The following is a 12,091-nucleotide window of genomic DNA, read 5'->3' as shown; positions in this document are numbered from 1 at the left end:
ATCAAATTGACCCAGTAAGATATTAATTCAAAGCAAATAAAGCCAAAAATTTGCTTGTAATTTGATTTTAGCAGTCTGATACAGATAAAATTAAGGGATTTGCAAAGGCTAATTAAAAATCTGTAAAAGGAAGCATGAACATTTAAGAAATTCTGGTTATGGAAGCTACCAGAAACATGGTACTATGTGACATTTTCAGTCGATATTTGTGACATTTAAGTAAGGCTCAGAGTTAGTTCGGGGTTTTTTGGCTTTTTAAGAAATATTCATACAGCCAGACATTTTGAGAAAAAGCATCTCTGCTATTTAAAAGCAGTCTCCCCTGCAATGTAAATGAGAATCTGCACACAGCAAATAAATATCCTTCACATTCTCTATTTTTAAGATTATTTAACTTGTAGGTCATTAGGAAAAGCAGTTAAAGTGCCTGAGACCCTCTTATTTTTTCATGAACATCATCATAATTTAAGAAAACACAAGGTATACTTGAGACCATTGTTCTAATAAACCTGAAAGAAAGAGAAGTGCTGGGAAGCAGGTCAGTCTTTTTAAAACACATGTAATGTAAGGGCTTTTCAGTTCAACTGCTTTTTTCACAAAAGACAAACAACAAAGTACTATCTTGTTTAAATGATTCAATGAGCTGTTGGTTGTTATTGCAGGGGTTTTGTGTTAGGGGGTTTTGGTGGGTTTTTTTTAACTAGGACTAACTATGCTGATGTAATGAGAAGAGATTGAGAGAGAGCACAAGCTGAAATTCTTGCAAATACAACACAAAAAGAGTTAATTTAACCATCATCCTGATACTTGGAAAGGCTGGACAATGATAATACACAGGAGACAATTACCAAGGCTCAGCTGATAAGATGTACCTCACTAAGGTGCAATAATGCAATTTCTTTCAAATATGTGCACTGAACAGGAGTGTCAGTATTAGGTCACTGAGGTTACAGAAACCCTGCCTTTCTTTGGGATGCAATAGTATCATTTTTCTTTATGTTTATTCTTTGTTACGCAGTCTTCATCTTTATCAGGCTTATTCTAAAAGTACTTCACAGATCATAAGACCAATCTTTTTAAATTCAATGGCAAAACTCCCTCCAATATCATATCAGGAATGAAATAACTGAAGCCCAGATAAAAGCAATTGGTCATTCATCCGTAACGGGACTACATCTGGGGTGAAACAGCAGCTATTTTGCAGTTAACACTTCTATTGCAAACTGATCTATGGAGGAAAATGCTCAACTCAAAGCACAGGGGAATTTACATAGATGGAAAATAATCACACTGACTAAAATCTGGCAAACTCCCCAGAGGTAACTCCTTTATTCAGATGAAAAATGCACAAGATTGTTTACAATTGTTCAGGATCTCAATTACATATGCTATCTAAAAGACATGTCCAACAGCTGACAGAACTCCAATCTCATGCTACTGAATAAATAATGCTCCTATATGGGTTTTTTTTTCACTATTTGAGTGAGCAGGGAACTATAAATGCAAGGGCTGCATGGTTATAGCTTCATGATTTGGTTCAGTTTTTAACACTGCTGCCCAGGCTGTAAACTGTGATAAGATCACACACAACTGCAGCACAAGTTATGTCTGCATTTCTAGATTAAAAGATGAACCTGAAAACCAGAACAGAGGACTTGGAAATTGCAGACAATTCCTGTTCACATTGTTTCAAGCTGTTATGTATTTGAGGTCAATATTTTAACCTGGGCTCCTTATTTGTCTGTAAGAGATCAATACAAAGGCATGCCTTCTATTTCTGTAGATGCTGTTTGCCCATCTGTGTCAAAACAATGTGCAACTACTGTAAATTCTGTACCAGTACTTCATACATCTGCTGTCAAATGCCCAACAGATTCACTGGCTGAATGGCAGATCCCAGAGGTTTGTGATCAGTGGCGCCTTGTCACTAAAGGTGTCCCCCAAGGTTGAGAAGTGGGCCTGGTATTGTTCAGTTTACTCCTCCATGACTTGGATGGAGGGGCAGAGGCCTCCTCTGCAAGTTCACTGATGACACAAAGCTGCAGGAATGGCTGATACCCCAGAGGGCTTTGCAGCCCTTCAGAAGGACCTCAGCAGGCTGGAGAGAGAGGCAGAGAGGAACTTTCTAAAATTTGTCAAGGGAAATGTGCATGGTCCTGCATGTGGGGAGGAATAACCCCATGTGCCAGCCACTACAGGGCTGATCTGCTGGAAGCCAGCTCTGCAGAGAAGGAGGTGGGGCTTCTGCTGGAGTACAAGCAAGCTGTCCATGAGCCAGCAGTGCCCTTGTGGCCAAGAAGGCCAGTGGTATCATGGGGTGCATTAGGAACAGCATTGCCAGGAGGTTGGGGGAGGTGAATCTGCCCCTCTAGTGTGCCCTTGTAAGGCCACATCTGGAGTGCTGTGTCCAATTCTGGGCTCCTCAGTACAAGAGAGACCTGGAGTTCCTGGAGAAGGTCCAGTGCAGGGCTACAAGCATGACTGAGAGACTGGAGCATCTCTCTTACAAGGAAAGGCTGAGGGAGCTGGGCCTGTTCAGCCTTGAGAAGAGAAGACTGAGAGGGGTCCTCTTCAATGTCTGTAGATATCCAGAGGGAGAAATCAGAGGTTGGAGCCAGGCTTTTCTTGGTGATGCCAAGCAATAGGACAAGAGACAATGGGCAGAAACTGAAGCACAGGAAGGAACTGGAACTGATGTTCCATCTGAACAAGAGGAAGAACTTCTTTGCTATGTGAGTGACCAAGCACTGGAATGGATTGCCCAGAGAGTTGGTGGAGTCTCCTTCACTGGACATACCCAAGAACCGTCTGGATGCAACCCTGTGCCATGAGCTCTAGGATAACTGCTTGAGCTGGGAGGTTGGACCAGATGACCAACTCACTGTCATCCCCTCCTAACCTTACCCATTCTGTAGTGCTGTAATTTCTATTACTGAAGAAGAAAATTTTCTTTATCTAAAAAGTTGAAACCTATATCAATGCTTGCTTTTAATCTCAGTGTGGTGGAAGGAAGCAGGAAGCCCAATGCTGTCACATTAGAACTGCAGTAGCAAGACACTCAGTTCATCAAATCAAACAATTTTAGTTAGTGCTCAGAACTCAGGAACTGCTGTTATGCAGTCTAAAGTTGAAGAAGATTCTTTTAAAACTCTGGTTTATTCCAAAGTAAATAAAACCTGTTTTATTCCAAAGTTTCTTTGAATGACTTTAGATTTTACCCAAAGTAACAACTGAAGCAGACAAACCAGGAGTATTTCATTCACAGTTTGTGTTTCACTGAGCAGAAGCTACTATTTCATAGGACATTATTTAATATAAATACCTCTCTCCCACGAGTGCTAAGCTATTATTTTCTGCCCCATACTTCATTAAATTTTATTTTTGGATGAATGCACTTAGTAGCAGTCAATTATCATGTATGATGGAATAAAACTTACCTGCAAGAACTGTACTTTATTTATGAAATATCAGATTTCTAGGATTTTTCTGTATGCATGTAAGAGCAGCATAAACACTGACATATTTAAATATTACATTATTTACAGAGTAATTCAAGTAATTATTTCCATAATACAAGAACTGCTTTCATTTTCACATAGCTGAAATATGATAGAACTTTTCTAAATGCTAGAAAGTTATTTCAATTCTACAATGGACCAGCCATTCTTTAATAATTTGTTATTAACTGCTACTAACGTTTTAGAAATAACGTTTTTGCTGGCTCATATTTTATAACCTTTTCATGTTTCAATCAAATAGTCTGTGATGTAATATATTAAATATAACACAACAGCACTGACAGTTGGGTGCCTGAAATCAGAGATAACTAATCAACCAATACTCCTTCATTAATATGAAATGAAAAATGTGTTGCATTTTGTTTCTGAATCACATACTAGTACTGTATATGTGTAAACTCCAGCAGAAGTCATAAGAATACTCTCATAAAAATAACCTTTCTATCAAACAATGGGCTATTTTTAAAAGAACTTTTACATAAATCTTTCATATTACATTATCCGGTGACTTAAATAAATTGCAAACAAACATAAAATGTTGTAATGAGCTGATAATCTGAAGTAAAATGAAGTATTTCTGTTATTCTCTGAAATAGTTACATTGTCACTGAAGATTTACATTTTCAAACACAAAAATTTGAACCGATAATTCTGATCTCATGAAACACTGAGAACTTATCAGCTGAGTATATTTTGCATAAAAACCCCACATCCTTAAGATTATCTCTATTCACCAAATGTTTTTATTAATGTGACATGCAGATGTCTGAAAGTTAAATGGGCCATTATTAGCACCCTGGAATATGCAAGCAATATCTGAATTAATTGTTTAATCATATTGAGTTGCCTGTGGCACCAAGAAAAAGAAAAGCCAAATGTCAGTATTTCACACCATCAATTGAAATGAGTCCCAGATGTTAAAACACTAAGCAACCTAAAAATCATTAATTTCATTTTAACCAAAAACTTTTCCAAAGCAAGCTTAATCCAGAGATTCAGTCTTTCCCTTCCCCTCCCCAGCACAACTAAACATGGAAATAATCCCTATTTAATAGTGCAGTGACCGAACCAGGCATATCATAGGACCAATGTAAAGATCTTCATGTCTTCTGCCATTAAAACTCACTGGTTTTGATTAAGATTTTAATGGTTCTAAAGACAATACCAAAGAATCCAATACCAATTTTACTTGTTTACTAACAAGTAAAAATGTCAGGCTTTGTTTTTCTCTAAGAAAACAAATACTGTTTGTCATTGTGCACAACTCTAAAGTAGAAGAAAGCTTTGGTTGTTATCATTTTGTCTAAAATCAATGAAAAATGTTTTAGGAATTTAAGCTAATACAGCCTGACTACTCTCAAAAACATACTGCCAAGCCCAAATGGGACTTTTTTCAGAAATTTGAAGAAACTTAATTTAAGAATGAATAAATTCATAATATAAACATCTGCCATTGTTTTCAGTACAACACTCATTACAACAGTTGCGTATATTTTGAATGAACAAGTTCTAGAGAATATAGAAAGGCTTAGCCCCAGGAAGTGTCAAGAAATATCAGAGGACAAATTAACTGCTAAGGGACATTCACACAAGTGCTACAGATTTAAAAAGGGAAGAGATTACATACCCCTCTCCACCAATTCTTGTTATCTTTAGACGAAAATCAACTGAGTTCAGGCTGGGTGGCTTCCATTTCAAAATATCATCACATCGACCAGGCTTGTATTTCTGAAGTAAATTAAAATGCAGTTTAATTATGCTTATTGGTTTTCACTGGTTTTAAAAGTAACAATTCAGCCTTTCAGACTCTATTAGCTGTCTCTAATGAATAACAATAGTCAGTGACTGAAAAAACGAATACCATTATCATGGAGGTAGCTGTGCTTCACTACTTTGCTTCTCCCTTTAAAAACTGCTTGGCACTGAAGCTCTGCCATTGCATATAATAAAAAACTGAGAATGGAAATAAAAATTAGCATACTTCATTATCTCTCTCTGGCTAATGGAAAATTTCAAAAAGGAAAATAAGACAGCAGAGAAAGAAACAAAAACACTCATAGGACATACAGAAACAAATTTAAAGTAATCTCAATGTTTTGGAACTATTTAGTGAAAAATACTTTTGTTATCCATGCTGTTGGCCGACAAAACACAAAAAAGGCAAAAGCCATCATACTGCCAGCTCTCAAAAAGACTCATCAGAAACATGTTCTTTCATAGCAAAGGAATTTAAGTTATGTAAGGATTAAAGAACATAATGATATACCAGAACATAAATAAGAGAGCATCTCTTGCTAAAGAGAGAGGGTACACATTTGAACCACAAGTTGATAGGAACAATTTTCTATTAAATTAGAGCTTTAGTTTCTCATGGTCTCTGCTATAATTTGCTTTTATTTACTAAGCTGCCATTTTGTTCATCCTCAGCTATCAGTGAGAATTAACTTGCTGACCCCTTCCTTACCGAATATCTTTCATAGCAATGGAAAAAATCTGAATTAACGTGAATAGGGCAAAAGAATAATCTGTAAATGCATAGAATGAGAAAATTTACTTCCTTATTTATATAGTGAGAAAATTTAAGCCATTTTATATGAAAAATAAAACTAACCAAGAATGTCCACTGTCTTTTGGTAACAGAACAGTCATCAGCACCACAATAAACTCATGCTGTGCAAAATATTTTCAAAATACAGACTTTACTGATGACAAACATAACAGTTCTAGATCTAAAACGAGAAAAGCAAATTAATTTTCTGTTTTCTGATGGAAGAATGTAAAGTTACTCCTTCCAAAACAAATGCAGAGTACCTTACCTACCATTTCTTGATGAAAATATGGTAATTTAATTCTTAATGATGCAAAAAAGGATGGACCAACCTCCCTGAGTCACAGCATTGAAATTCTGAGGAAAAGCTACATCTGATCTAATAAAAAAAACCTTCCTCACTAGAGCTCTTGTATCCTGACTCTGACAACAGCTGACAGCATGTGCTCAGGGAAGATGAAAAGCAAGGCCATTATATATGATATTTTCTATTACTACTCCTTGAGAAACTATCCATTTTGAAGCTCAGAGACTTCCTGATGTGGATATGATTCAAATGTGATTCCTAGATATTTAGTTATTTTCCATTTCTCTGCAGGAACATAGATAGACCCCCAGTAAGATCATGTAAACCCCAATCAGCCGTAAAAGCCCGTGACACCACCTTTCAAGCACAGCCTGATTACCTTGCAGGAATAAAATCACTATCTTTTGGCTTTTTGAACAAGTTTTTGTTGTTTTTGAAGACTTGCACTTCCCAGGGCTCGTACTAAGAAAGATGCTTAACAATCAAACCCATTGTTTCCATGCACATCATAGTTTCATTTGCCTCTATATGCACAGAAATGCACTCAGCTCAGAGGCTATCATTTTATATGTACTGTTACAAATTCTTTTTCCACATTCATTACTCTACATTTACCTACATAAAAGTTTATGCACTCTTTTACCACTCAGCCACCCAGTCTTGTAAGAGCTTACTATAATTCTCCACATTTAGGACCAGCCCTTGCTGATCTATCAAGAAAACATCATAGAATGGTTCATCCAATTTTCCTGCTTGCTAACACGAAGTACAGGTGGCTCCCTTCCTTTGTGAGGACTGAACAGTACCCCATCCCTTCACTCCTACTTTATAAAAGTAACCAATTAAATACCTCTGCAAGAACTTTTTAAGTCTCACATTACTTTATGTTTTTTCAAGAAAATTTTGACAATAGGCTTTCTGGAAATATTAACAAGAAAAACCACACAATCCTTACTTAAATTACTTAAATGCATTTTGAACCCTTTGCGGGAGAGACATAATGTTCCTTCCAAAAAGGTATGTACTTTTCACCAACTATATAAATCATGTTCACCTAAATACCAACTGCTATATTCCTTATAGTTTCTATTCCTTTGTCCAGTCCAGATAACAAGCTTACAGGAATTATTTATTTCCTGATCTTCCACCATACCTATTTCCTGATCTTCAACCATACCTAACCACCTTCATTTTTTAAAAACTGGTATTGTATTTTCTACCTTACATGCTTAGGTACTAACGTAGATTTTTCACATAGCATCTACTATCCAATTTTTTCAAACTCTTTTTCATAGACTGACAAGTTATATTCTACTAAAAGTTAGTAAGAAACCAATATCATAAGAGACAGGAACAACTATTCCAAGATAGTAATGAAAAGCAATGCTTTGACAGAATATATCTGCAAACCTGTAATTACACTGTGTGAACTACAGTTTTGACTCAAATTTAAAATTAACTTGAAGGGAATGGGGGAGGATTTGCTCATTAAGATGGAGATTTTTTTTTTACCTTGAGAACCAGCATAGCGTGAGACAAGACTCAAATAAAAATTTTATTCTATTAATAAAAAAATTATCTCTAGCACACCTCAAGTTAGTCAAAGATATCTCACTTAGAAAGCATTAACAATAAATATACCCTTTTATATACTTTTGACTATTACATTTAGTTTTGACCACTGTCAAACAACAGACTTCTCACTTCACAGCAATTTGTTGATACCAAACACCTGGTAAAGGTAACAGGTAAACTACAGCTATCTTTCAAAGTTACAAAGCCTTAAAGAAGCCATCAGAATTCAATGCTCATACAAGGAACAATTTATGCAGGTCCTCCCTGGCCTCCCCCAACTTCTTCTGTTACCATGAAAGACAGAAGTTCACAGAAGTCTGGCTCAAAAGGAGAATTCATTCAAAGGCCATATTAATAATCCCTAAGAAAGATTAATTTTTAACAGGTGAGTCCAAACACATAAGACAGCACTAAAAAGTTATTGAGTTTGAATGCTAAGTGCTAAATCAAATTCTTTAAATATGAGCTGAAGCCAAACAAGAATTTTGCTTGTTAAATGCATGGAAACTTCACCTTAGATGAATCACTGAGTACTGCAGACCTGTTGTGCGTGAAGTTACTCTTTATTTTAATTCCAAACCAAAATGTGAAGCAATCTGTTAGAGATCGAACTACACCCTAGCATTTTAAATATAGCATTCATAGCAATGATATCCTCATCACCACTCCCCAACAAATATCTATGTACATGACTACTTCTAAAACATATCAGATCCCCTGTCATCTCAAAAACAAAGTTCATGCTTCAGTCTGAAACCTGTCAACCTAGTCTAAGCACAAAAATTAGAACTCCACACCAAAAAGGTACATTGACAAATCAGAAACTATCTCAAATAGTTTTAAAGGATTGGAACTAGGTGACCTCCTGGAGTCTCTTCCAGTCTAAATTATTCAGCAAAACTGTGTCTTTGTTTGCTTGTTCTTTTAGCAGCCATATTGGGTGCATTTTTGTTTGCAAAAACAACGAACATTCACAATAAATGCCCCAGTTGTTCCTATTTACTATATTTTAGTTGTGATAGTTTGGCAGCTGGGGTGCACACAAACTGGATTCCATTAATGTAACACCAAATTTGAAGTTTCCCTTCAGGACACATCTAATGCCCTTCACTCCGAAGTACAGACACCAGAGGCCAAGGCAAAGGCCATTCCATTGCATTGCTACCTTGCACCTACAAAGCACAAACAAACCTAAGCTGTAAAGGTACCCTGCAACATCCTGAACTGCTGCTTCACAGAAATAAGGGTCTCAGTGCCTTCAGTTGGCTATGAACCCTAAGCTCTCCAATTTCTACATTTTTTTACATCTTTTTTACATCCACTCACCATCTACCCAACATTTCTTCTATCTTTTCAGTAGTAGTAGTAGTTATATAAATGCCCTATCTTCTGTGGCCATTCTCTCCTGGCAAAACCTCAGGCCCTTCTTACTTTCATGAAGAAGATGAAGATCAGGGACAACAGATGTGTCAGAAGTAGCATTGCAAATGTGCCCCGTGCACATTTGCAAAATGATCCTAAAACTCAGGTGCACATCCAATGCCCTGGGATGAATAATCATCACTGAAGACAACTCAACAGAAAGCACATCCTCTGGCATCCCTCTCAGGCTACTAAACCCATTGATTTCTCACCTCAGACTCAATTCCATAGGCACAAGTGGGTCCAGTCAAACCAATATGAGGGTTTTGTTAGAACCATTTTAGCACTGCAGGGTACAGTTATGGGTTGTTGGTCATGTTGAACCTCAATCCCCTGTCCTGTCCCAGAGTACTAAGTCTAGTTCCCTCCTTCCTCCACAGCTGCCCAAAGAGGGGGCCACTCTCTTCTCATCTCCCATCAGATCAAGAGAATGGTCCTCAAAGCCTCAGGTTCTCTTATCTTAACTTTTACTGACACATTTCTGGTCAGTTGCAGATAGCCTCATATACAGGTTTGGGATTTGCCTAAAGCCATGTGTCAGCATTTGTATTCAATGGATGGCACAGCAGAAAGCTGAAAGCCTGGACAATGGAGATATCAGAGGCCCATAAGGAGGATAAACTTTAACTCCAAATAGCTGCTTTCACATGCAATAGATGTTTCTGCTTAGAATTTTGTAGGAGGAAGAGCGGGGTTAGTTTCTGGGACTGCATTCTGGGCAGGCAGTCTGGGGTGTGGGGTGGTGTTGACTCACCATGAAGACACCCACCTGGAAGGCTGAGTGACTTCAGCCTAAAGTCTAGACAAAACAAACAATTTCTCCTAGTGACTGAAAAAGAAGAAGTGGTGGGATGATCAAGAGAGAAGTTCGTGTTTCATCAAGAAGAGGAAAAGAAGGTTTCCTTTACAAGGGTGGATGTCTCACTATCCTACAAAGTCTAACCAGCCAGCTCTACCTCCCATAACCCTTCTTCAATACCATCCTCCTGAAGTGCAAGCAGCAGCTAACACAGGCCACCTTACATTTCCCTTCCTCCGTATCTTCCCTCGCTCCTTCCAAATGACACGAAGCCAGCAAATAACCCAGCTCTTCCTTTTCTCCTAAGTGGCACAGAGCTGCTGCTTATCAGCTCTAATTTCTCCTCAGTAGACTGGTCAGACCTAGCCCTGCAAAGTATGCAAAGGCTGCAAAGCTGGCAGCTACAGGCACACACCAAATCAGAAAGAAGGCTAAAATAAAGGGCACAGAAAGCTCAGGGAAGGTATGTTTGCATTGTCATGCTTGCACAAGAGGTATGAAAGGTTGGGTACCTTTGAGGAGTGACGGCAGAGCAGGTGGGAGGGGATGGGGTTAACCAAGACTGGGAATCTACTGGAGCTCTTTTAAATCATTAAATGTAGTTTGCCACATCAACTATGACAAACCTATAATGACGATAAATCTGCTCCTCTTACAATGCAAAACAGTGATAAATGTTTTATCTGAAGAGCACTACTTAATTCTGAGGCCTCTTAATCCACAGGCCAGCTGCTGGCCTGCCCAATATAATAGCTGGTATTCAGCTGGGTAAACATAAAGATAGAATCATTACCCAAAATGTGTTTTTATTTTCTTGCACTACAGACCCTGGATCATTTTAAAGAACCAAAAGGATTGATTATAATCAATCATTTCAGGCTAGACTTTATAAGGAAATGAGCTGAAGACACAGAAGTTGCTAGCATTGTTGACAGATTATGTGAATAAATCACAGCAATAGATTGAGAAACCACAAGATCAAATGCAATCATTGAGTCAATTGTATATTCATAGATTTTTAAGACTGGAAACCCTTACTGGGATCACTGAGTTGGTTCTGTTGCATAAAGGACAGAGAACCTGGAACAATGTTTATATCAAGCTTATAACTCCTATTCAAACTACAGTAGTGTTTATCTCAAGTTAATAATGCCTATTCAAAATACAAGACACCTTTATGAAAAATACCACATAATGAAGAAATCATAACATGTATCTTAGAGAAGTTACCACAGCCGTTTATTATATTTGTGCTTAAAAATGCTTATTTCTACACTGAGTCTTGTTAATGCCTTGCCTTAGACTGAAGCCTAGCTCTCCATATAATTACTTCCCTTTTTAAAATAAAATGAGTAAGTCTGAGTCTCTCTGCATGGATAATTTCCCCACTGGCTAACATACACATCATCATAGTATAATTTCACAAAAGCCTTTAGAAGAGTAGGCAACAGAGCTGAATCTACTATTCCAATATTCTTTTCATCACTTACACATACAGCTGAACTCAAAGTGTATTTGTGTTCTTCTGCATTGCACTGAGACACGTTGATAATTAGCTCAAATAATTCTTTTCAGATTCATGCCTTTAGCTGGGACTTAACACACTTACTCCTGGAAATACAGCCCACATTTGCCTGTATTCAAGCACCATCACAAGATCAAATGATCCACCTTAGCCTACATGATTGATTTTTCAGGAAAACAAGTAAGTTTGCTGAAAAGTTCAAAATATTAACAACATGACCATAAAAACATAAGCAAAATCCAACATTATCATTAAAACCCTTTAAGTCTTCATGGTAATGTACTTCTTTAACTGTCACAAAAAATCAAAACCAAATACAAACAAACAAACAAAAACCTAAAAATTAAAAACAAAACCAAAACAAATACAACCAAACTAAAATCTACTTGAGGAAATA

The 12,091-nt window shown here is 37.3% G+C and overlaps 1 protein-coding gene across 1 annotated transcript in view; it reads right to left on the bottom strand.

The window, feature by feature from the left end:
• The window catches only part of RNGTT (RNA guanylyltransferase and 5'-phosphatase), a 171,081-nt gene that overhangs the window by 58,538 nt on the left and 100,452 nt on the right, over window positions 1–12,091 (bottom strand). The window contains exon 13 of the mRNA XM_074538269.1: window positions 5,146–5,246. Within this exon, the coding sequence (XP_074394370.1) occupies window positions 5,146–5,246 (101 nt within the window). The remainder of the gene's footprint in view (window positions 1–5,145; window positions 5,247–12,091) is intronic.

Source organism: Zonotrichia albicollis, chromosome 3 (genome assembly GCF_047830755.1).
Source record: "Zonotrichia albicollis isolate bZonAlb1 chromosome 3, bZonAlb1.hap1, whole genome shotgun sequence".
NCBI lineage: Eukaryota > Metazoa > Chordata > Aves > Passeriformes > Passerellidae > Zonotrichia > Zonotrichia albicollis.
Note: the sequence above shows the minus strand (reverse complement) of the source record. Positions and strands in the feature narration are given on the sequence as shown.